The sequence below is a fragment of the Chroicocephalus ridibundus genome, chromosome 9 (genome assembly GCF_963924245.1).
Source record: "Chroicocephalus ridibundus chromosome 9, bChrRid1.1, whole genome shotgun sequence".
Taxonomy (NCBI): Eukaryota; Metazoa; Chordata; class Aves; order Charadriiformes; family Laridae; genus Chroicocephalus; species Chroicocephalus ridibundus.
The window spans coordinates 35664618-35690893 of record NC_086292.1 but is presented as its reverse complement, the minus strand read 5'-3'; the positions used below and the strand labels follow the sequence as shown (position 1 = coordinate 35690893).

General features: G+C 37.4%; 1 protein-coding gene across 2 annotated transcripts in view; it reads left to right on the top strand.

Moving 5' to 3' along the window:
* UNC13C (unc-13 homolog C) overlaps window positions 1-26276 on the top strand; it is a 228370-nt gene that overhangs the window by 174108 nt on the left and 27986 nt on the right. For both annotated transcript variants that reach the window (XM_063345628.1, XM_063345627.1), the window contains 5 exons: window positions 13183-13309; window positions 14298-14394; window positions 14859-15002; window positions 16011-16088; window positions 20527-20604. In XM_063345628.1, the coding sequence (XP_063201698.1) occupies window positions 13183-13309; window positions 14298-14394; window positions 14859-15002; window positions 16011-16088; window positions 20527-20604 (524 nt within the window). The remainder of the gene's footprint in view (window positions 1-13182; window positions 13310-14297; window positions 14395-14858; window positions 15003-16010; window positions 16089-20526; window positions 20605-26276) is intronic.

Genomic DNA, 26276 nt, shown 5'->3' with positions numbered 1-26276 from the left:
ATTAAAAAAAAAAGAATAGTTGAAGATTAATTTCTGTATTATTTGCTCCAGAATGTCTAATGTGATAATATCAGTGTGGTGGTACTTTGCTGATACTGTAGATTTTTATGATGATAAAGAAAAAGAGAGAAAAGATGAGTACCTAGAATGGCTATTAATGAAAGAATTATCTTTATCCATTTGCTGTTGTGTTACTTTGTTTTGTTAGTTATATTATTTGAATGTGTAATTTGCACACTAAGCACAGGATAAGAAAAAGATAGGAAGAAAGGAAGGAATGAATTACAGGGGCAGTGATTATAATGTGTAGAATGACAACAGAAGACATGGAAACATAGAGTGGTTTGGGTTGGAAGGGACCGTAAAGATCACCTAGTTCCAATCCCCCTGCCATGGGCAGGGACATGAGAAATCAAATCTAAGATGTGGGTAGAAGAGATGTTCAAATTAATATTTGAAGGTGATGTTCTGTAGTCATGTCAGAGTGAATCAGAAGTAAAAGTTTGGGAAAGCTGATGTCAGGCAGGAGATCATCCTTTGAGAGTGATCAATGAAGCCAAAAGCTACCAAGAGCTGAGAAGCATGAAAACCAAATGAAAGCCACTATTTTGTGTTAGAACATATTCCTGGTTACATCAGTGAGAACAACTTTATATCTGGAGAGGCTGTAAATCAGGAACAGGTGTCAGAAGGTGGCGGTTCAGCAACTCAGTGTTCTGATTGCACTTACAGATAGCTAGCACAGATTAATAAGAATTTCTAATAGCCATTATATCGTCATGTGTTCATAACTTTGAATGTATAGTTATGCTCTGTACACAACCGTCCCCAGTGCTTGTAGTGTTTTAGCCACTGAACTATAAATATTCTGTACTGCAACGAGATAATTCATGAAGGATAATTCACTCTATTTGTTAAGTAGAGCATACTGATTACTCAAAAGGCAGCTTCAGATCAAGTCATTGTTTGTTTCTTGGTTGTAAGGAATAGAACAGGAAGCTCTTGAGAAAGAGTTACTTATACAGTATATGAAGTGTGGATGGTTGGGCTGGATCAGGACTTTAAAACAAATATTAAAGTTAATATCTTAATTCTGCAGAGAGAGATATGGAGGACTCATTAGGAGGCACTTGACTTTCTACATCTATTCCAAACCAGTCCCAACATACGGTGTCATCTCTGTGTTGCTGTGGATACTGTCTGTCTGAGGAGAGTAAATGCCGTTTTTGTCATTAGAATTTCTAAGTCACTCCCAGAATCAGTAGTGAAACAGTTCCCTTGTATAAATAATAATTAAAGGAAATGCAAATTAATTCTAAATTATTATAAATACGCATAATTTCACCTTCTATGGTTTTATTCCTAAACAGAAATCTCAGTAAATCTAGTCACAAAATACAGATCAGCATGCTATTTCTCTGTCCAACTTTGCTGTTTTTGAATCATTAATTATTTCCATGGATATTCTACAAACTGAGTTTGATTCTCCAGTTTTTAATAATAATTTTTTTTCCTTCAAAATGTGCAAAATTAGAAGCAAGACCTTAAATACGGTCACACTCGATCCTCGTGGTTTTAACGGAGTTCATTAGAATGCATTGCGTTCTGCTATGTCAGTCTCGCCTTCCAAGTTATTAACATAGGCTACCATCTGTTCATATATGGTGTCCAGGGCTGCGATTGTAATCTTTGCCTGATTCAATTTAGTATTAATCTCCTGAAGCAGCATCTTTTGCATTATAAAGTTGATTCCTTTCTGCATCCAATCAAGAGGCAATGAAATAGTCCATCATCATTTGCAAAAGGATTGCTGGTGCGATAAAAAAGGTTAAATTAGCTCATCCAAGATCCTGTTTCTGGTTTTTCCAACTTTATATATTCCCAAATATATCCAGCCACTCCCTTCAGCATAAATTCAGGAAATGAATGCCATAACTCCATTCCCTAAGAGAGGATAAATACTGAAACATCCAGTGTACGCTGCTTTGTCCTGAGAGCAGTTCAGAATGGCCGCTCGGGGGATGCGTGGTGCTGCAGCTGCTGCTGGAGAATCGCTGCTCTGCAGCAGTGCTGCCTCTCTCCTTCGCGACAGGGGCCGACGGGCCCTGTGAGCCAGGTGCCCGCAGCCATCTCACCCCTCTGCCTTCTCTTCTCCTTTCATTCTTGCCCACGACAGTCTAGCTAGGAGGCTGCTGTTGTGACATGGAGAAGACGGAGGGAACAGCAGCTTCCGTAGCAGTGGCCTCGTGCTAGAGAAGGGTACAGCGGCTGCATGTCTCTCCGAAAGCCAAGGCAGCATATTCGCACGTGACAGGGTAGACTGCTGCTGTCAGGGGAAACAGCTTGCTTTTTGGGTGAGGGAGGAAAGGGCATCCCTAAGCACAGTTCAGGTCTCCATGGCTGCCAAGATCAGGGCTACGCTCTGCCAAGCTGTGACATGCCTTGCAAACAACACTCTGCTAAAATCTGGTACTGAGTTCATAACTTCGTTCTAGATTTTCTTCCACTTTAAATTCGTAACAATGTTTAGCCTTTGCATAGTATGAAAAGTTTTATGCAAACTTTAATAAGTTAAGTCCAAAACAGTTCTATTTTTTCCTGATCTAGGGAGTCTGGCATTATTTTCATGTATAGATTTTGCATGGAGACGGTATCGTGTTTCTCATTGAGAACTGACTTCATTAGCTCATTAGATTTGGGCCTTTTTTTTCTTCTTTGCAGCTTATTCATGAAACAACAGTGATTTGCATTTATTTTATACAACCATATCTGTGCTTATAGGGTGCTAATATTTGTGTAGTGTCTGGTCCTCAAATTATTCTGTATTTATGGTACAAACAAATGAGAACAGGGAGAGAATTTCACCAGCAGTGCAAGTGATATGTTACTGACTTCATATGGTAAGAAATCTTTTCCTTTCCAAGTGTGAAGATGCAAAGGTTAAAAGATAATGAGACAGTAATGAGCTGAAATTAGACATGCAATTACAAAAGTATCTTTTTTTGTTCTATGTCCTCAGAAATGTCTTTTTCAGATCTTTCATATCTCTAACTTTCTGAATAGGTCAGATCAAACGTCCAAAGCTATCCAGTCTGTTAGAAAAAGAACATTCTAATTGCTGTTATTATGCTAATCTAATTATGGTAGTGGCCAGAAGTCAAGACCAGGATCAGGCCAGAAATGAATTAGCTGCTGTGTAAATACAGCAACAGAGAGTCTCAATCCTGCAGAGCTAAAATGCTGGAGTGTCAGGCCTTATAAAAATAGGAGAAGAACAAGAAAGTGATTATATTTTATGCATTTAACATAGGTTTGCTTTTTGGGTTTGCTGTTGTCCTCAATAGGTAAGAAGATCTCATCTTCCTGTTTCTCCAACAGATTCCTCTTTCATGACAGAAACGATATAGTAATTGAAAGAGGAGAGGCAGGTCCATGAGTTGATGCTGAACACAGAGACAGCATAGAAAAAAACCAAAAAGGCTAATGCTGCCCAGAGAAAGGTCACGCCATTTGGTGGCAGATTTCAAGTCTATTTTCACTCCAACTTTACAATTTACAAAGTTCCCCTTAAAATAGAATATAGCCTTAGCTTAGAGGCATACTACAGATTTGGGGGGGCTGAGGTTATGGAAGCGAGAACAGGGCAGCATCCACCAGAATGCAGGGTGTCATCAGGGTATCAAAATATGAAACCTTTTCATTTTAGTGAATCTCATTCTGCATTCACACATTTCAACAAATGTATTCCACCCTCATTTTTCCGGAGACCTGAAGAAAAAAAGAATCGTGTAGTCTCATGGGGGATTCAGAGAGACTGTAAAGGCAAAGACAAGGAGATTACAGTTGGGGTTAATTATAAACTTTCATTTGGCAGTTAATCAATAAGATTGAATGTGACATGACTGGAGGAAGAGGGGAGTTAGAAACGCTCTTTGGTCAGCATAGCAGGTGGTGATGTTAGTAACCACAGCTACATCCTGTATGGACTGGAGGGCTGAGCTCTGCGAGTCTGAGAACCCCATTGGGTACCTATCACCTGCAACACAGACATCCCCAGGCTTGCCTAAAAAGCGCTGTAGCCATACCAAATGGCATTATTTTGTTGAAGTTAATTAGGCCTGCTAATTAAGACAGATAAAGTGGACAGAACTGTTCCCAGGAGCTAAGTTAGTATTTCTTCATAGCATTGTATTGTGCTGTATCAGTGTGTCATCTTACTTGGATCTGCCTCAGAGATCCTCTAGTATGGCACGACCTTGCACCTGGGGGCATGTCCACTATGTCATTTGGTCATTCCCTAGCCCATTTTCTTTGATATTACATACTGAACCATAATCAGAACCGTCATTACTACTGAGTGCTTATACTGCAGTACCAGTCTACAGTTGTCTTAATAAGTTAAAGCTTCTTTATTTCTGATTGTAGGTGTATTCATGGTGCCAGATGTTACTAGAAAAAATGTAGTGCCTCAGTGAATGCTTGATTTCATTATTTAGTCTTAAAGTTGTCACTCAATAATAGCAGCATATATTGCCCCATATATTTAATAATGAAAGCTCTGGCCTTATTTAATCTTCTTTTAACCAGTATTAATCTTGTTCTGAAACACTGTTATTAGCTCTTGCCCAGGCAGTCACTGATTGTAAAACATTTGTGTATAAACTTCTCCAGCATTGCCTAATCGTGAGCAAGACAATTGTGCTAGTCAGCATACACTAGTACTACCATGCTAGATAGGTCATTAGACCGTAAATGGTGCTTTAAATGAACCCTACACTGATAAGTAATTAGGGGTTATTTATAGCTCACATGGCCCTGTCCTTTCCACAAACCAATGAGTTGAGTATGCAAGTACAGGAGAAGTGTTCTGTTCAGCTGAAGGGCTGTATATCAGCTATAGGAGCAGGATGAGAGCTCTGTCGCATACCAAGAGGCAGTCAGGATTTCCTCTGTAGTTTATTAGGTATCTCAACCCAGAAGAATAATTTGCCTCTTCATTCTTCTTGTCCTTGATTACTGTTCTTCACCGGTAAGATGATACAGCTTCACTGCGACTCACATTTTTACAAAAACTAGAGTTACGCCTTTTGTCTGAAATAACTTTATGGCGAGGGCGGGGGGGAAGAAAATTTAAAAAAGGAAGCGAAATCGTGACTTTGCCCCTAGAGAAAGTCACTTAAAGGGCCTGCATTGTTCACAGCAGTTCTACATCTGCTGTTTGGAGAAAAGGTTCATCCTTTTCCTCCTACAGGACATTCCCCTAACACAGTCATGTAGTCCAGCAGCGAGGGCTTGAATTTCCCTGTCCTGTTTCTTGGGGGTTTTATTCCCCATGAGTATAGAGTTTATCTCCCCATTTTATTTAGAATGGAGCTGTGCAGTGCTCACGCCGTAGGAGTGGAACCTGGCTGCTGCATCTCCTCGTGAACCCTGTGAGCTAATCGCCCTGTGAATCCACTTCTATTTTGTATTTCTTTCCTTTTAGAAACATTAACCAATGACAGCTTTCTTAAAATCGTTTTCTTTATCAACGAGAATAAAACATTTGAGTAAAAGAAAATCTAAAATAACAAGCAACCTGCATGCTATTTTTAATCCTGCCTATTCTTAAACTTCACACTAAGACACTTTGTAAAAGCTTTCCTTGTACAGCAAACAACTGTTCTTCCCCCAGCCTCTGTTTTAAGTTGAAGACTCAGTCTTTTACTTTCAGGACTTTTCCACTATTCACTAGCGTCTTTCGTCTCCTATAGATACACAAGTACATTACTTGCCTTACGGGCAAGTGCATTAGCTCTGAACTAAACATTTGATAGTGGTTCCAGCATCCCCAGGAGAACAGGATAAATCCATTAAAACTGCTTGTTTCTACATTATCTTTTAATAAGCCTTAAGTGCAATTTGCTGGGTGACAATTAGAGAACACCTCTGTGTTTTTTGCCTTTGCATCTGCTTTACAGACAGATCCAGATACAACACAGGTAATTATTAAAGCGTAGTCTCACATTTGTCTTGCTGCCTGATTAGTCCTGTTTTGTACTTTATTCTACTAATTGTTTATAAAATGCTACCATGCCTGTTAGGTAATGGTTTATGCTCACTTTGCACTCTTGTGACAAGCCAAAGAGCAGAGAATCAAGTCTAAATGTTTCCTTCATGGAAAGATACATTTTTAAAAAATGAAACAATAAGTAAATGAAGGTAATTTGTCATAAAAAATACACTGAAGATGCAAAGCTGAGTATTCAGCAGTTAAGAACCAATACAATTAAGGCTGCCTTTATTACCCTTATTCTCTTTTTTCCTCCCAAATTCAAGCATTACAATATAGCATTTAATTATCTGATAATATTTTCAGAGAAGCAGTGGTTTCCAAGACGTGTATATATTCTTTATTTTGCAATTTTTGTACATATTAGAGATTTATGAAAGCCAAAATCAATCTAAACTGGATTCATATACCAGCACTTCTTTTCCTTTTTTATTACTTTCTGATTATGTGTTTACTTCGAATAAATGTTGAAACTTCAGTACAATGTATTTGAAACTTCCACCATACTCTTCAGAACCAGGGCTTTAATCATGATCGTAGATCTCATATCAGATAGGATGGACCATTTCTTCAGCTTCATTCATAGCTTGCATTTCCTTAGGCTTTCCATGATCAATCCACATACAAAGCAAGAATTCTACTAAGTAAAAAAGCACAATCCAGATTATTTCAGTCCTTGGAAGCCAGTGCTTATTTCCTTCTGCAATGAATAGCAGCTGTGTGTATCCAAAGACAGAATTTTGTCTCCCAGTGTTTGAATATTATTGATCTGTTTAGCTTTCATGGTACATAAATTTCACTCTGATGTGAGACTGAGGGTAAAAGCTATGCTGAGGTTGATCTTACTAAATTATTTGCTGTACTGGCATTTTTCTTTGTCTTAGTTGCAAGCAGGACAGACAAAGTTTATATTTAGTGAAGCTGCATATCTTGCATCTTGAGTTGCCCTCTTGGTAATATAGCCGTCCACTTTTCTGGAACTTTTCTGGAAGTATTTGGCTGTGAAGTAGTAATTAATTGATGACACTAATAAGCTACATTTTCAGTATGGAGGAAAAAAAGCGACTAAGTAATGTTAATTTGAAGATATCAAAGTTAATTTGCCTAAAGTAATTTGAAATGTTTAGGCAATATAAGACAATAGGTAAAAAATGTCAAATGCAATCTTTTGGGGTGGAAAAGAGGGTTGTTGCAGCAGATTCACACATCCCTCATGATCTTGCATGTTGCATCTCTTAGATAGCATGTAACATTGGTATTTGATGCCCTTGAAGTTCCCACAAGCAGTTCACCTCTCCCAGAAAGCAATGTACAGCTTTGCCTTTTCAGATGCTGAGCAGCTGGCCCTGAACTCAGTTGTACCCGCTGTGAAACGTGAAGCGAAGCAGAGCACTCCGAGCAAATGGCCTCTCACTTGGAGAGCTCCTCCTCGAACATAAAGGGCAATGTCGTATCAGCTTCTAAAGTGCACTGCATTAAGTCGAGGATTGATTAGCCCACTTCCACTGCAGGCAAGAAGACAGAAAAGATCAGTAAATTCATTTTTTTCTCACAATTAAGAATGAGACAGTCTGCCTTCCTTCCCTGGTCTCTGTTCAGTGAGGAAATATGACTCTGTGGTTAAGAAATCTTCGAACAAGACCTGAGCTGCCTTTCATAGTTTATTCATGTTCCCTTAGTAAATTCACTCGGTCTCCCTATACTTCAGTTTCCCATGTGTAAAACGTAATAGTACAGCTTAATCACCTCATGGAGATGTTCAAGGTGTAATCCATTGTGTTTGTGATTTGTTCAAAGATACGTTGATGAAAATTTCCAAGTAATGCGGAGAAAAGATTGAATACATAGAATTCTCTTATGAAAGACACAATATATTTTTAAAAGGAGGATTAGAGTTGGTTTTAGTCATAAATCAGTTGTAAACGCAATCCAAAAAAAGGAGGTAATGACAGAAGGTTTTAAGTTTTCAGTTAGTTATATTTATCTTGACACACAGAGCCCTTTCAGAAAGGCCAGTAGTATTTCACATTATCAAAATCAATGTAAATTATACATAATTATCAATTAGTTGTGTCCTGCTCTGTATTTCATTTAATAACCAGTGACTTCCATTGCCTTTAGCAAAGTACAAAAACCCTGGGATGAGATGTCTAGTAGAATGTAACGTTTCCTTCTAAATCGGTTATGGACTTTGTTTGAGTTTACATTTTTCTTTGTTTGTGGCCTGATCCAGTAAGTTCCATTCAATCAGAGTCTTCCGGTTCATTTCAGCGGTGCAGGGATAAAGTCTAGAGCACTATTAGCACAATACCCACATTAGAAGAGGCAACGGCGTAGCAACCAGCTCTTCTACTGTAAGAAAATTGCATTTGGATCAAGTACCCAAAACACAGGTACATCACGCTGGTGTAATGTTTCCGCAGTGATTCAGAGGGAGGAATACCAGTTCACACCCAGTCAATATCATTCCTCACAGGACTTCCTTAAGCGCTCTTCTTCCACTACTCATACTCCCTTTGTGCCATGCGTATACTTCCCAATTATACAACTGAAAGTTTCTGAAACAGCCGTTCTGAAAGAAATAGGTAAAATAGGCAGCTGGTAGTCTCTAGAATGATCGGTAAGTAATTATTGCAAATAATATGGAATTATGTCACAATGGATGAAAACAGCATCTGAGTTTTGATGGGAAATTTTGCAGGTAATCCAAACGGAATTCCCTTATGCTTAGTCCCAGTCATTTCTGTTTAATAAACTGTAGTGCAATGGCATGTATGTAACAGTCAAATGAACTGATGGTAATATAATTAATTTGCTACACATAAATTTTCTTTGCAGTTATTCATCTCTGAAACATTATCTTTAAAGCCTGAAAACTGGACAAGATTTTTTTGTTAGATATATATATATATTTATGTTTATCTAATCAATTTGTTCATTTTTTCCAGTCAAATTCCTTCCTGCAGTTCTTGTTCATAAGGTTTGGAAATATTCAAACCACCTCATTAGAATTCTTCAAGCAGTTTAACTGTATGTTGCTACAAAAAGCAGTGGATAGTAGAAAAAAAAAATTTGGTCTCAGCTTTTGTACCTAAGTAAGGGAAAATCAAAGTTGAACAAAATATCAAATTGATTACCTGAATATTTCAAATTTTCACCTTTTATGAAGGTTTTTAGATTACCCTTTTTTCTTTTTTTAGCAACTAAACATTTAGGCCATTTGCTCAAAAATTACATGGATACTCAGAGTGATGTTACTACCTTAAGGTTAAAAAGGAAAAAGGATTCTATTCCAGTTTGTTAAATGGCATTATGTGTTTAGTGTCAAGTAGATGTTTCTGCTCGGTAAGTCATCATTATGTCTTTAATGACAAAATACTATGACACTGTGAACATCAGACAAAAACATAATAGTTGTATTGCAGTTTCTTTTTGTTTGCAGCCTTAAGAAAATCTTCTCAGCTTTCTTTAGCAATTGCTGGGAAAATGAGCAAGAAATCAGACATGATTTCAAAGTATTGCTGTTTGGTCACAGGCCTGTGAGGAAAGTACCTTGGATTATAGTCCTTCCGACAATGTCTCTTTATATATTTTTTTGTAAAAAACAATTGCCTGCAGTTAGGTTATTGGCTAGATACAGTGTCGCCAGGTCAGTGGCTGATTTCATAACACACCAAAGACATTTGCAGATGTTAATGCGTTCCACATAATAGTCTTTTAAAAAACTCTCTCTTCCTTCTTGGTTACACAAACAGCACCTGAACAGAAGATTTTTATTTTTTTTTCTTTCTCAGTCCTGTTGCTTACTGGAAGTCTTCTTAAAGGTGTTACTGTAATTGTAATTTGTACAACTGAGACGGAACAACTCTTTATGCAGTTTTGGTTGTAGCTGCAGTTACAATGTCTATTAGTACAAACCTGTGGAAAGCGTATGTGCATTAGAGCATTACCCCAAGGAGATATTAGAAAACCCCACAGTGTAATCAATACTGTAAAAAAAGATGCTCTTACTGGAACTGTGATAGATAAAAGCAGCTAAAGTGCCCCGTACACGCAGATTACAGTTTACAGATATCTTATCAGTATTTTTTTCATTGGATCATGATATGGTAATACAGAGTAATGTGCCGTTATCACTAATGGGAACTGCAAATACCCTTGCTATGAAAATCAGTAGATTAATAGATGCTTATAAAAATATGCTGCACTACAAGGAACGTTTCATAAAAGTAGCAGCACAAAGAAAAGATTAATAATATTAGGTTTACTATGCTGGAGATTCCGTTTAGGTAGAATCAATTATGAGAAAGGTCTAGTATTTCTAGAGATTATATCATAATCTCTGCTGAACACATTTGCACAGCATACAGTCGGTCGGTTTAGTTCAAGGCTGGCTCAGTATTATAATAATTTTGCAAAGCAAGAGTGGGCTTTTACAGAAAGAGTTGCATTGTGCAGCTACTACATCCGTCTTCCAGAAAGTCCAAAATGGCTGTATCTGTATAGGAAAACATGGTGCCACCTTTCCTTCAGGGAAAAAAGAAACAGATCTCCAAACTGCATACATACATCCTGTGTTCTCTCACGTTTGCATTAACTTGTGTCAGTTTCGGTCCTAATTAAATTTAGAATGCCTACAGTGATGTTCCTATGCTTTCTAGCCAAATCCACGCTCGCTGTGGATAAACCCATCTAATAGCATCCAGTTAAAATTGTCATGAGCTGACTCATATGGGCACCTGTTTTCTCTGTTCTTTGGTTTATACAAACTGAAGAGGTTATACGCATGGATACAAAATTACTTTGTAGATCATATGAAGTATTTTCCCATGTTCTCACAAGTTAATATTAGTTATCGAGGATACATTTTTCACTTATATGTAACTACAAGTAATATCCTAGGAGACTTTTTTGACATATTCTTTCCAAGGTATAATAGCCTGGAGAAAAAATCTCAATTATTCATGAATGACTTTTATGCTCATTTCTAATGTGTTATAATTTAGATCTTAACTTAAAAGAGAAAATATAAACAAAGGTAGTGTATAAGTTGTACCGTCCCAGACAAGTTTGGCCATTGCTGTCAGCAGCTCATTTCTAAAATTGAACTAAGCATTTGCTTGGTTTGTGGTACTATAGCAAACATTCTTAAGTTGCATTGTATAATCTAATAACCTATTCATGCAACACTTGAATGAAAATATTCTATGCATTTCAGAAATTCCGCTCTATTGGGATGCAAAATAAGACATATTTCTCTTAATAATGACTTAAGCAGTAGGTGTGCAGTGAATTTGATAGCAATAAGATAGTTGTTCTCAGTCAAAGACTGGTACCACTTATAAGAACTACCTTTTATTGCTTGGTCATCTAGCTGTCTACAATAACAGATTGTGGAAAAACTCCTACCAGAATAAAAAAAATAAGATTCCTCATGTCTCTAGAAAGTAAGAACCATAGGAGCACACATACATCTTTCTGTGGTTCTGCTTAAGACCAGTAACCAATGATATTATGCTAGGGAAAATTTGTACTACTCTCAAGTAGTGATTGGGCATGAACAAATGCAATGTTTAGACAGAAACTGATTTACTGATTTTTCTGGAGTGCGATGAAAAGGCACTGAAGGTGAAAATGCTAACACAATGCTTAAAAGGCAGTAAGAGTCCACAGGGGCACTTCATAAGCTGATTCCCACAAAACTTAGTAATTCACTGCGTAATAATATGCTTCTGAAACAGTTATTTGTTGTATGGCATGGTGATATTACTAGAGTGCTGATTTAGCATAATAAAACTAAAATTTTCCTGTTAACGTACCTGGTCAGATCTGAAAAACACAGAATGTGTATTTCGCAGTGCATTTGCACTGACAGAGAACTGAGTGGTGTATTCAGGTGTGCGTATGACAGAGGATGGGATGCTCATGCTGTTCTGTAAAATCAGGTTCATATCCAAATGTATATGAAAAATGTGCGTAATACTATGTTATGATGCAAACAAAGTAAGGAGCTAAAAGGGTGTTTGAAAGAGGTGCGTTCTTAATACGTACTATTTACACAAGAACCTCATTCCTGACGAGCATCTGTATTAGGTCACTTTTTAAGGGAGCTGTGAGATTAAGAGATTTAGTCTTTTGCTGAAGGAAGAATGTGCAAGTGACGTGACACCTCAAACAGATGAGATCTATGGAAACTTTAGGAAGCTGTAAGCAGTAAGTGAAGGAAGGATTACTCTGCCCAAGATTTGTGGATCCATTATTTCATGCTGTGGGAGCAGGAAATGACAGATTTGAGCAAGGACAAAGTGCCCGTTAGCTAATGGAGTGAAAGAATGGAGCAGTCCAGGGCCCGAAGCAGCTGGATGGGAAAGACTGCAGGATAAAATGCACTGTGGATAAGCTAAAATAAGGATCATAATCCTGGCAGAAAGATGGACATTTGTTCCAAACCAATTAAATCAGACTTTAAAAATGCAGAAAGTGGTTACAGGTGGCTCCATGACTCCTGCCATCCGTGATCATCTGCATGTCCGTTATGCTGAAAACTGGAGACACTGAGAACGTGGAGAAACCCATTTGAAAAAGTTCAAAAACACGTTATCAAACCAGTTTATCTACTTGTGCCATGTATAAATCAGATGGCTACAGAGCTGTGGAGTTGTCTCCTCTTTCTTTTTCTTACCTATATGTGGTAAATGCAGCCCGTTTACTCATGCAGGTTTCACAGATTCGTGTAACTGGCATTTATAGTTGTTACTTCACTTGGCTACTACACAGCTACAGCCGTCTTTTCTAGCTTGGCACCTGTCGCGGCTTCTTAACCATTTTGTGACAACCCAAGAAGCATCGAAAGAACAGGAAGTCAGCAAGTTTGTGGGTTTTCCTCACTGCAGTGAAGGGAGTTGAAAAGCCTAACTTATGGTCTGGTCTTTGTTTTGTTTTGTTTTTCCTAAGGGTGCTCACAACCTGAAGGTTGAGACTGCGGGTACTACTACCTCTAAAAAAATCAAACTAATTGTGCTTTAAAATGCAATGCTGTATTATTATGTCACTAGTGCATTGAGGCACAACAATGTTATTTACTGTTAGAATGCTATTAAATGCTTTTATTTCAACTCATTCTGTTACAGAACATGAAAAGCAACGGTTATGCAAAAGCACAGATTATATGAATTTGCACTTCAAAGTGAAATGGTTTTATAATGAATATGTGCGAGAACTCTCTGCTTTCAAGGATGCAGTGGCTGAGTACTCTCTGTAAGTAGCGTGTAGAGAAGTCCCCCAGAGTTTGGGCTTGGTGCAAGGTTTATTTTGGTCAAATATTTATGCTTAAGTTTGTGCAAGATCTCAAGGTGCACAGTAGCACTGACAACCCTTTACTTTTCGCACTTCCTCCTCTTTAATTCTTCCATCAAATTAAATAGTCCAGGTATTGTAAGTGCTATTAGCTTTTTCATAGGACTCTCTATCCAACTGTTGTAACTGCAGCTTTTCATAGATTGCAAAATATTTTGGTCAGAAAATGTCTGAGGAAGGTATGAAATGTGGGAACAGCAGCAGTATTCATTATAGACCCCTGCATTTGTTTGATACCCAAGTTTGGATAAAGAGACAATGCTAATGGGATATACTACTGAAATTATTCTTGTTGCATTGGGTTAATATTTGGCTGCTGTTTTCCTTTCCGCCTGTCTTCCTGCTATTGATACATTCAATCCTGTCCTTTTATATGAGCTATCCTTAAACTCATTCCTTATTCTTCTGTGAGTCTGCAGATTTGCCGAGGTGGTTTGGGGCCTGTTATTGCTTTGAATTTTTTTTAAACAAACTAAACAAAAATAAAACAGCTGATGTTTTATTAAAGCAAAGTTTTCTTCAAGTTATTTAAAATACAAATAAAAAATAAATGTGAATAAAGAACAATATTGATAAAAGACACATTCTAAAATAAAAAAAAATGTACAGAATATGATCCCCTTCAAAACAGGGACACGTTTCTCTGATGGCTACTGCTAATTTTACATCACAGGGTTGACCAGTTAGAGTATTGTGAAACTGAAGCCTGAAAGACTTTTTGGTAGCCACAGTGTCTTTGGTGACAGAAGTTTTTCTAGGACGATAGACTTTTTAGCAACTAGAACAGATGTGAAGACACAAGGTGCCAAACTCCTGGGTCATATGTTATCTCTTCTCACAGGATCTTTATGAAATGTACTTACTTTACAAAATCGTTTTTAATTTTCAGGTGGTTTGAACCATTTGTCATTCAGTGGCTGGATGAAAATGAGGATGTCTCAATGGAATTTCTTCATGGAGCACTAGAAAGAGACAAAAAAGACGGGGTGAGCTTTTACTTTTTAAAGATAAGTATGAAGAAAGTATTAAGACAGTTATTTAGTATTGCAAAACCAGAAGTATATTTGGTCCCACAGTATCCTTGTTAGACCTCACAAGATCCACAGTCAGTAACAGTTCTTCGAAGATAACCCTTATGTACAAATTCCTGCTCTAATTCCAGCTGCCTGAGTTCCCCCGTAGACTTCAATCTATAGTTTTACTAAACTCTGATGTGATACCAATGTCATGAAAGAGAATTTTGTTTTTATTTTTAAGCTGTTTGAAAGTAATAGAAATGTGAAAAGCCATGTTTTTCAGTATTTTTTGTGAGAGGTTTGTTGGGTTTTTTTAATTTCTTTTTTATTTATTACTTTTTATGACTCTAGGAAGAATTTGAAGTGTAAGAAAATCACTTAATACAGTTTTGATCTCTGAACAAGTATTAACTCATTTGAATGTCTCTCTCTAGTTTCAGCAAACATCAGATCACGCTCTCTTCTCTTGTTCTGTGGTTGATGTCTTCACACAGCTCAATCAAAGCTTTGAGATTATTAGGAAACTGGAGTGTCCTAATCCAGAAGCACTATCTCATTTAATGAGAAGATTTGCAAAGGTAAATTAAAATCAATGCATCTCAACTAAGCTTCGGAGAGAGTGACATTGTGTTGCCATGTACTTAAAGATACATAATTCCAATGTCGTTTAGAATCAGTCTCTTCTATCTCTGACTGGGATCCTTAGAAAGACATGCTGTCTGTGGCTTAGATGGTTTTTCTTCTACTTTGTCAAATTCATTTACCAGTTTGAGAAGTTCTGTCCTCTCTGAGATTGCATATTTATGTAAGTTATACAAGCAATTACTATTATTGCTAAGCACTGATTACAGTTCCGTTAATGGAGCAATTCTGTGAAATGCAATTATCTAATTAGTCAGTGCAAGGGAAGAAAAAATTCAAGATATGGCAATAAAGTATTGCTGGTTGAAGCTCTGAGGTGGTAGTTCTTTTTCATCTGCTGATTGATAAACTCAACTTTGTTAGGCCACCTTTCTATGTGAATTGTAACATTTCTTCACAAGCTTTAGATTTCCATTATAGTCCTGATGGCTTTAAAAAAAATTACGTTTATATTTATTCCTGTTCTTCCATTGCAATAGTTTTCCATTTGCAAACAAAGTTCCTGTTTACATTATTGTTGTAAGGTAAGCTCATATTGCCAGGCTTTGAGCAGTGCTCCCTTGGCCTTATTTTTCCATTATATTTTTAATCTATGGATTGTCACCCTATAGGATTTTTTGAGCTTGCTACCGTTCCATTAAGTATGTAGCACATCGCAAAGAGTAGAGCTCTGAATGCTTCTCAAAAACAGTATGACTAATATTAAAGTACCTCTGCTATTGAAGATTACATTCCATTAAGAACAACCCACCATCTGTTGTGCAGAGATTTGAAGATGTGTTCACAGGATTGCTTATGTTGTGTCTAAAAAAATAGTATACACTAAATGTGTAAGCACCTGTAAAACCTAAAATTTATATAAAGCTCCTTTTTTATGTCTGTTTTGTTATTTATTTTTTTACATTATGAAATTTACCATTTGAAAGATTCTTCTTCTCTCCTAGACTATCAACAAAGTGCTTCTTCAGTATGCTGTAATTATTTCAAATTACTTCAGCTCATATTGCGATAAAGAAAATGTGGTGAGTAAAAAGTTGTCTTTCGTTTCATCCTCAGAAATTACCTTTAAATGATTTATTTTACTTTTTGAAAATGTGATCACTTTTGTATATGAGAAAAAGCATGAACGGAGGAAGGGATTTTTGGTTTGCTTTATATTTTTTATAAGGTCAGCATGTTTTCATAGCTGCTTACATTGCTGTGTAAAAGCTGTAGTAGGTGGAATTAATTACGAATCCTTGTTAATAATTTCAGTATTAAAGTAGAAAAAGATTTGCAAGATGGCCAGAAACACTCCCTGGATAACAGTTTTATACGATGGTGAATATGGTGAATATATCTTCATCTTTTTTTTCCAAACAGAAGAAAATATTTTTGTTTGAGTTTTCATTTTGCATTTATCAATTTATTCATTAGAGGGTGTATAAGGTCATTGTTTTATGCGCAGCGAGTGTGTGCAGACTTTTCTGCTCCTACCACTCACTCTGTGCTTTATTCATGCAGCAGTGAGAAGAAAATCATGTGCTATTTTGTTGCCTCGCTGCTTCTGAGGGACTCCCTAATGAAGGAACAGGTTGCCATGGACTCAGAAGTAAATGAGACACGAGCACTAAAGATGTCATCAAGCAAATCAAGACATTATCAATAGCTTAAAATGACAAAGGAAAATTGTTCTTGTAAACTGACTTTTCAGTACCATTGATATTCAATCAAAGCTAGTACTTCTGAGGGAGGAAACATTTAGCACTATGTCTGCTATATTGAGTAGCATGTTGTACCGTTGTATCAATCTGTGATTAGATAATCTCTAGGAAGCCTGTTCCAGTGCTTGACCATACTCTCGGTAAAGAAATGCTTCCTCACATCAAGCCTGAACCTCCCCTGATGCAGCTTTGAGCTGTTCCCACATGTCTCGTCACTGGGTACCGGTTGATGTATGATAGACCAGCACACCTTACTGCCAGGTTTTTTTCCCCATAATCTAGCAGGATGTAAATCTTCATGCATTTTTAACTTTAGAGGTTCACCTTTTACACATTCCTTACCTCTACGCCCTCCAGGGCAAATACAGAGCTGAAAAGAACACAACAGTCTCTCTCCCCGGTATGGAGGAGTGAAAGCATTACACATCTTCTACTTTAATATTAATCAGTCCAAAGCAAGCCTCATCTAAAATTATCTGTCTCTGTATTTGACACAATATGAGCCATAACTATTCTTAAAATTGAATGTAAAAAATAAATAAATTATATAGCTATGGTTTTTGTTTCTTTCAATTTTATGCTAGTATTAAATAAAACTTACTGCTTTCTAGAAGAAATGAGTTTTAATAATAGCATTGAGTCAAATTATGTGTGTAGTCTTCTTGGCCTGTCCAACAGGAAGTTCCACCTGAACATGAGGAAAAGTTTCTTTACTTTGAGGGTGCCAGAGCACTGGAACAGGCTGCCCACTGAGGTGGTGAAGACACTCAAAACCCGCCAGGACGCGTTCCTGTCCAACCTGCTCCAGGTGACCCTACTCTGGCAGGGGGCTGGAGATGATCTCCAGAGGTCCCTTCCAACCCCTGCCATTCTGTGATTCTGTGATTTTTTTAATTGTTGGAGTGATTGATTTCTGAAGTCATCCTGGTATGCCAGTCTTTACTAAAGCTTTAAATGGAATTAATCTCATTATGATATAAAGTATTATATCAAATGCCTTTGGGGGACATAACTTGTTTTTAACAGAAGCTACCTTTTTGAAATACATACTTTTATCTTGATAAAAGACCATTTGATCTGGTGATCTCAATTATATTAAAAGTCCATCTCCTACATTAGAGTTGATAGAAGAGATTAAAACAAATACTTGTTATGATTAAAGTTAGATTTTGGCATTCTTTTTCAAGTCAATACTTGTACTATTTTTATTAAACACTATAAAATATGCACCTAAACGGTTCAAATAAAAGCATACCAAAGGTGCTTTTCGTGAAGACGTGTATCTAATGTAAAAACATCCTCTTATCTTCCACCTCCTGTCAGAGTTTACAAACAATCCTGGTTCTATGTGTTGTACTTGACACTCACTTTTATGTGTTGTCGCATCTGGTTGTCTGATTCCTGTAAGTTGCTGCAAAGAGTATTCTGAAGGACAAGATAATGAAATAGTAAGATGAGAATGTTTTTAAGATCTGGTTCTGTTATTTACTGACAGGAATAGAACTTTTTCCATTGAGCCAAGGTATGCTTAGGCTCTGAAAGAGCAACCTTAGCTAGCCTCAAAGGAAACTTTGAAAACTGCCTCAGAATGAAGTGTTTATCTCATAGCTTCGGTATATTGCCAAAGGCTTTGTTTTGAACAAAAGAACCAAGATGTCCTATTCATCTACTTATTCCCCCATAAGAAATCATAATCATTGGTTTGCGATATTGCAGATAATTTCCAGAATAATTGTAGAACCATAGAATGGGTAGAGTTGGAAGGGACCTTAAAGATCATCTTGTTCCAACCCCCCTGCCATGGGCAGGGACACCTTCTGCTTGACCAGGTAATAATGAATATGTCAGAAGAGAGGAGATAGCATAGGAGAGGAGGATACAGTCTTAGTGGTCATAAATTAATAGAAGGTAGATAAATAAATAGAAGAAGTGGGCAAGAGACAGGAAGAGAGGTGATATTTCAACCATTATACAAAGCCAGCTGTCTTGCAGGAGGCCAAATAGCATGCCTTACTGGAAGCGGTAACGTGAGGGTTAAGAAGTTAGATCAAATTTCTTTTTTTTCCTTCCATTGAGAAGGACTCTGACACCAAATTCCTTTGAGAGTAATGTAGAACTAATTGAAGCTAAATTATGTTATTGATCTTTTGAATACCAAAATCTAATCCCACCATTTCCCATAGTTTCAGCACTACATTGGAACATGCTATTAACTAGAAAGGTACAAATGAGTATCAATCACTGTAATCATTCCATCACCTTCTTGTTGTCTGAAAAAAAAGCATATGTGTTTTATTGAAATGCATTACTTAGGTCTGAATTAATCCAATCACATACTAGAACACACTGACCTTGGCCAACCAGAAGTCTTAGCAACTATTGTCTTATTGCTTCCCCCACACCATACCAAACTAGCATATACAGATTCACAGAATCACAGAATGGCAGGGGTTGGAAGGGACCTCTGGAGATCATCTAGTCCGACCCCCTGCCAGAGCAGGGTCACCCAGAGCAGGTTGCACAGGAACGCGTCCAGGTGGGTTTTGAATGTCTCCAGAGACGGAGACTCCACCACCTCTCTGGGCAGCCTGTGCCAGTGCTCTGCCACCCTCAGGGTAAAGAAGTTCCTCCTCATGTTTAGGTGGAACTTCCTATGCTCAAGTTTGTGCCCATTGCCTCTTGTTCTGTCCCTGGGCACCACTGAAAAGAGCCTGGCCCCATCCTCCTGACACCCACCCTTTAAGTATTTATAAGTGTTGATAAGATCCCCCCTCAGTCGTCTTTTTTCCAGACTGAAGAGACCCAAATCCCTCAGCCTTTCTTCATAAGAGAGGTGTTCCAGTCCCCTGATCATCTTGGTAGCCCTTTGCTGCACCCTCTCCAGCAGTTCCCTGTCCTTCTTGAACCAGGGAGCCCAGAAATGGACACAGTACATATAATGTCATCTGAGTATACAAAATTCTAGTAATAGATCTTTCATCCATATTTTTTAATAACTTGCTTAATTTTATCCATATTTTACTTTTTACCTTATATTTATCCAGCAATTGCTGTCCTTTACACTCTGTCTCTGTGTTCTACCGTAAAGAAATGAGCTTAAACAACATTTTTAGACTAAATATATTTACAAAATTCATTCACCAACTTCTTTTCAAGCAATGCAAAATGTACATTTCTGAAATACCATTATGTTATTAACAAAACTGGCTGTTGATTTATTCAAATACTGAAGCATCAGACATTATCTGGGTTACAGCACTGTCACCGTTTTCTGCAAAGACTGGGTCTAGAAAGCAATCTGGCATTCCCTTTCCCCCAGTCTGTTTTCACTCCCAAAGTACTTTGATCGTTATTGTGTCTATTCTCAAAGAGACGATGATGTACTACTTGCGTTAATCCAGCAAATACAGTTGTCTTCAGTATGACTAGCAACTACCTGGGAGATAAGGTTTGGGATGTGAAATGCTGGTATCTGAAAGCTGCTGAGCTGCTTGGGAGAGGGTATTGAGTTTCCTGTGGGGCAACGTTGTCTTAAGGGTCACTGGCTGAGTGGGTTTGCTGACTGGGCAGAGAGAAGTGTGAATTAAAGGAGGAAGGGGAGTCAGCAGTGTTGGGAACCTGAGATCCACTTCTAAAAAATCGCATGGATGTAGGGCTGCTGAAGAACTGGTCTTCAGCCCAGAGGCTGTGAATACATGTATTCATACATAAAAGGAACATAACATGCACATTCTCACATTTTGTGCTCTCTTTGTAGCCCTGTATTTTGATGAACAACATTCAACAACTAAGAGTCCAGCTTGAGAAAATGTTTGAGTCCATGGGAGGAAAGGAGGTGAGTCATATTTGTTTCCTGGTTCAGTCGAAGTTCCTTAGAGATCATTAGCATCATGTTTTCAAGCTAGTCACAGCCTTTACTTCTGCTTGCAAGGAAAATAAAAATATTTTTTTTCTCTAAAAAAGGTCTACAAAAGCTATTTAATGTCCTGAGAATACTAGAAATACCTAACACTATTTCACAGAAACATGCTAATGATCTGTAAAATTCAACCAGCACTGGGTGTTTTGTGTTGTAATCTGTAGTGCCAGCTTTATTTTAATGTTTGTATTGGACTGTACTTTGCTTTTTATGTATTGATATGTTTTGCCTGTATCTGAAAATTTTGTAGAATACGTGCTTTGTGCTTTGTCTGTAATGTGTCATGTCTTTGTCTAATGCCTTTGACGTGCAATCCACTGAGCAGAAGAAAGAAGGAGAGAGATTCTCTTATGAGGTTTGTGATAGTAAGCATCTTTTATTGTTCCTGATGATATTTTCTAAGGCTCAGAACGGTCCCATTTCCTACTAATTTCCATTGATGCATTTGTGTAATTCCCTGTGATCTAAAATCAAAAAGAGCTATGCTTGGGCATTCACTTGACACTCTGAATTGACAAGCTTTACTAGGCAGATAGTGTAATGTCTTTCAGAATTTCTAAAAAAATCTATAAAACATTTTTTAAGTGCACTTTTCAGTATCTGAGGGCCTGCTTATACTCAAGTTTCAGCAACATTTCACCAAAAACCGCTATTCAAAGGTACAGAACATGCTTAACTTTATCTCCTTTTATATTTCATAAGTCTTTAACGTGCCTGAAGTGCTGTCAACAGTAAAAGGACATAAACATGTGCTTCAGTACTTTGCTGATTGTAGTCTTTGCCTGTTTTGAAAGCTAATGAAGAAATTAACATCTTTTCAAGCTGTAGAATCCTGTCTTGTTAAAAAAGCAATCATGAATACACTATCCTTCTTAGCAGTAGCTGGCTTTAAAAAAGAAGTTACGCATACCTCAGCTTTTTCTTCTTGAGACTGTAGTTTGATAGTTTCACCAAACTTTGACCTAATGTGACCACATTATGGAGAGAATTGGAAAGTACATTCTTTCATATTTCCATGTCCACAGTGGGACGCTGCAGAGGTAAGAGAGTCCCCTGTGTCATGCAATGAACGGCACCTTCCAAATAAACCTACAGATTAATTCCATGGTAAAGAGGTTTTGTTGAGCTAGTAATAGCTTCTTGAAGCTGCCATGGCAACAGTACTTCCTGCTCCAGAGAACATGAAATAAACTTCTGCAGCCTTGTCGACATTGAAGATTTCTGATCAAATTTTAAAAATATGTATTTATCATCTAGACATGGCTGTTTTTTGTTGTTCCTATTAATCCCTTTTCACTCTCCGAATATTATAAATAATCTTGTCTTCCATGCTCTTATATTCTGTGCAAACTACTTTTGCATTAAGGTCTTGCATCCAATCCTACACGTTGAATGTCATGGATCAGAAAAACAGCTAAGTGCTTGTAAATCCTGATGAAGACAAGGGCGGAGGAAAGCTGAGCAGCACTTTATATCTATCACATTATTTTCAAGTCAGAATATTTTCTTGAATCTCCAAAATGTTCCATTTTCCTCAGCTACAAATGTGGTGCAACATGCAAACCTTGGAGAGAATTCAGAGATATTTTTCTAAAATCCCTTTGTTAGGTGCCTTAAGCGCATCTCTGATTCATGGACTAAGAAAAAAGATGTAAAAAATACATTCAAAACACTTGTTTGTTTCTCATTAGGGGAATTTCTTGAAGAAAAGTAATTCATGTTCCATTTTTTGTCACCCATATAAAACTGCTTCTAAGATCTTTGTCCTCAAACTGGAATATGTATTCCCCTAGCTATTCCAAGAGCATAAATGCTAGTGGCCAATCTGCCTTATTGAACTGGTACTTATAAGAAACAAAGCTGGCAATAAAATCTGTAAGCAGTTTCCTTGCAGGGAGAAAATAGTTTAATTTTTTGCTTGTGAAGGACATAAAGATGATTTTCAGCAGAATAATGAGACTATTTCAGTTGAAGCAAAACTAATTCTAAGAAAAATGAAATGCTGTTAATCTCCTCAGTGTCCCATTGTGAGCAGTATGTCTTTCAAACTATGCAGTCAAAATACCACAATCAAGCAGTCCCTGTGTTCAGAGGGCAGGGAGCTCTATAAATAGAGAAAAAACTGGACTCTCAGCTCTCCTGCCATTAAGATGAAATAGTCTGAACAATATGAGTTTCTTTATTAACTCTCCTCTTCTGCTGTAGCCAAGCAGGAAGGGTACTTAAAAAATTATATCAATGAGATCAGTCTGCCATAATAAAGTAAGAGTAGTAAAGTGGGATGCAATCCACTGTCTTTTTTTTTTCTTTTTTTTTTTAAATCAAGTCAAAAATCGTGGGGACAGATTATCATAGTGTAGAGTTTTGATGTTTTGATTTATCTCCTGTTCATTTTGTCCAAAAGGAGTGCATACATTTGCACTAGATCATTTTTTCATGTCTGACAAGTTGGAAGCTGCTAAAAGGGAAAGAAAAAAAAATTAATGCTTGTGTTGCTTGTCTCCAGATGGCAGAACACAGCAGAAATGAGTTACAGCAATTAGGATCAAATAAAAGGTGCAAAGCAAAAGCAGGTTGTTTATGTACAACGGGATTATATTGACTGTAGGTAAATCATATTTCCAATCCAGTAATTCAGTTCCAACTTTACATGTAATGGTTAAGAATTCTATAGGAATCTATATCTGGTCCTAAAGACTTTGATGGGATGACAGAGGCCCAAGCTTAAGCAGAATAGATCTGAAGTGTCCATTTTTGAATCTGTTAAGTCAGAGGCCGAAGTATTTAGAGCAGTGGCAGTCAAACATCTCAAAATGGGATTCACTGTACCTAGGTAGTCGGGTGGGAGGTGGAGGAAGGATGATGTCTGTCAGATCTGTTACGTTTGTCTGTTACAAAAGTAATAGATCTGAAAAATACCTGTATCTTCCCCAGATACACAAACAATACGTAAAACTATTTTCTGAAGGCAAGGTGGTCCCATTAGGAAACTATAGGCAATTAGACCTGTGAAATTGTAGATAAATGGAATTCCAATTAAAGAGGTTCCCTTTAACTCAGTCAAAAGTAATTTCCTTCTCTGTAGTTTCCTATAGAAAAAGTACCAAATTTGCAGTTAACAAGATTATGTCCATACTAGCACACACTAAACTACAGCATGGAATAGCTCAGTCTAACACACTGCATCGAAAGCAGCCAAATTCATCAGATCTTTAACTCTTTTCCAAGGCTTCTACATATAAACAATTTCACAGTTTTAGACAGGCAGCATGTGGAAACAATGATGTTCAAATATTTCTTATTTCTTCAGCTGTTCAGCAACAGTATTCTCTGCTTTTATTTAGCATTCAGAGAAAGTCAAATTTCTAGTTATCTATTTAATAATCCATAATTAACAGATCTTATGAAGTGTGCCAACAAATTTATGAGTATCTTCTGTTCTGAGTAAAAATTAACTCTGTTATTTAAGATGGTAAAAATAACAGAAATATTTATGAACCTAAGGAAGCCAAACAAATTAAAAATTGGTAGAAAAGTGTGATTTACATGTTAACAGCTTAACATTTCCACTACCAAAATAAGTTTGCTCTTTAAAAAGAAATCCAGATTGTGACACCTGAGCAACCTATCAATATATTTTAAGACTAGCCCACACATGCTGTGAACTGTAAATGGAACTCAAGAAGCTAAGAGATAAATGGCCTTTTCTCTCTTTCCATTCTTAAATTACATATGGCACATTAGTGACACTCATCTTCTCCCCCCACCTCCAATAACCTGCTCAGGTTATTGTTCAGGCATGGGGTGGTTTTTTCCTTCTTCATCAAACTCTGTGGAGCAGATGAGACTTGAGGCGAGAAAGAAAAGTCTCCACTACTGTAGATACCCCATTTTCATATCCCTGTGTGACACCTTCTCAGATGCAGATCTCCATTGCCTTTTGTCTCACTTCCAGCCTTTCCTTCTGGTTGATCGCAAGATAGGATAACATTAGGGCTAGGTCAGCCTTATAAGTCATCATTTAACCACATCTGGGTGGCTGACATTTCTGCAGCTGAGCATGTTTGTAGCTATTTACTTAAACCCCTACTAGTAGCAACTAGTACAAAGAATTACAGATTGCATTTACCTGAGTTCTTGTACACTTCCCTTTCCATAATAACTCTGTACTATCCAGAAAGAGATTGGCTCATGAAACAGAGATGGTTGTTTTTATTGTTACTCCCTTGCTAGTAAGTAATCTCAGCCAAGCCAAGAATGGTGAAGACTTTCTTCTCTTGGTCGCTGGAAAGCCTTAGATAAATGAATTAATCCCTTCACCACTGATTTGCCTCACTGCGAAACTTACCTCCTTTAGATAGTGGTTTTGAGAGCTGCGTGTTGCTCTCGCAGGTAGTCAGTGTTGTGATGTCAACCTGCGTAACTCTTACGGCTTGTCAACTTCATTAAGGGAAACCATTTGCACAGTGCTATAGTGCATTTTGCACACAATGCTTGTCTGAGAATAAGCAAACCTTGTATAAAATGTGTTAGCAGGAGTTGTTCAAACCATTGCTAAAATAATAGATCCTTCTAAAGCACAAATAAAAATCCTTTTTGAGCTTGTTGCAAAACTGTGATGCATTTGCACAGTGTAGTGGCGTGTCGAATTATAGCCTTTTAGAATATTTAAGCAGGAGACAGTAAATCTTTCTACTTCCACTGAAATCTTTCTTTTTCTTTTTTTTTTCAAATATTTTGCTTTTTAAGTATGGCATCATAGCTGAATATATTTTTCATATTAAGAAATCAGTGGATTAGTTTATGCATAGAAGATATACAGAAAATAATCCAGAATAGTTAGTGAGTGTGACGTGCAGAGGTACCAAAAGCTGATTTACCTTATCTCCAAGGCACAAGGCCATCCTAAAACCATCTTTACCAGTTGTAAAGTCCCCCCAGAATTTCACAGTATAGAACCATCACAGTAGTTTCTATCTTAGTTGTACCATATCAGGAAAAAAAAAGCAGGTCATGGCTGTGGTATATTTGGATGATGCCAGTCAAGGGCTGATGCCTGAGGACCCTCTGATTTGCCCTGGGATGTCACAACTCTATAGAGGGTACATGGTAAAATAAATGAAAAGCACGCATTTTGGTCCTAGTGAGACTCTCAAATGACCATATTTTCCAGTAGTTAAACAAAAATAGCGATAGCATTTAAAAATCTTGCTAACATATTCTTAGTCATCAAATTACCAGGTGTCTAGCACCTGGGTGGTCAGCCCGCATACCTCTTTATATTGCACTCCTCCCTATGGCACTGCATTAATAAGCATGAGCATGTGTATACACAAGGCTGGATGTCCTGCCAGATGCCTCCAGCTGTGCACACACAAACTTGTTCATGCAACAAAACCCTCTAAAACTTCTAGCACTTGCATGCACCTTTCTATAGCGTGTGCTATGTTCACCATCTGGTATTAGTATTTAATCCAGTTCTGGCCAAACTAAGTCTAATTCCAGGTGAATTTAGCAAATATATTGTGTTTTCTGGTTATCACATCAACCTCTGATGGAAAGTAACTACATTGGCCTTTGTGGTTCCA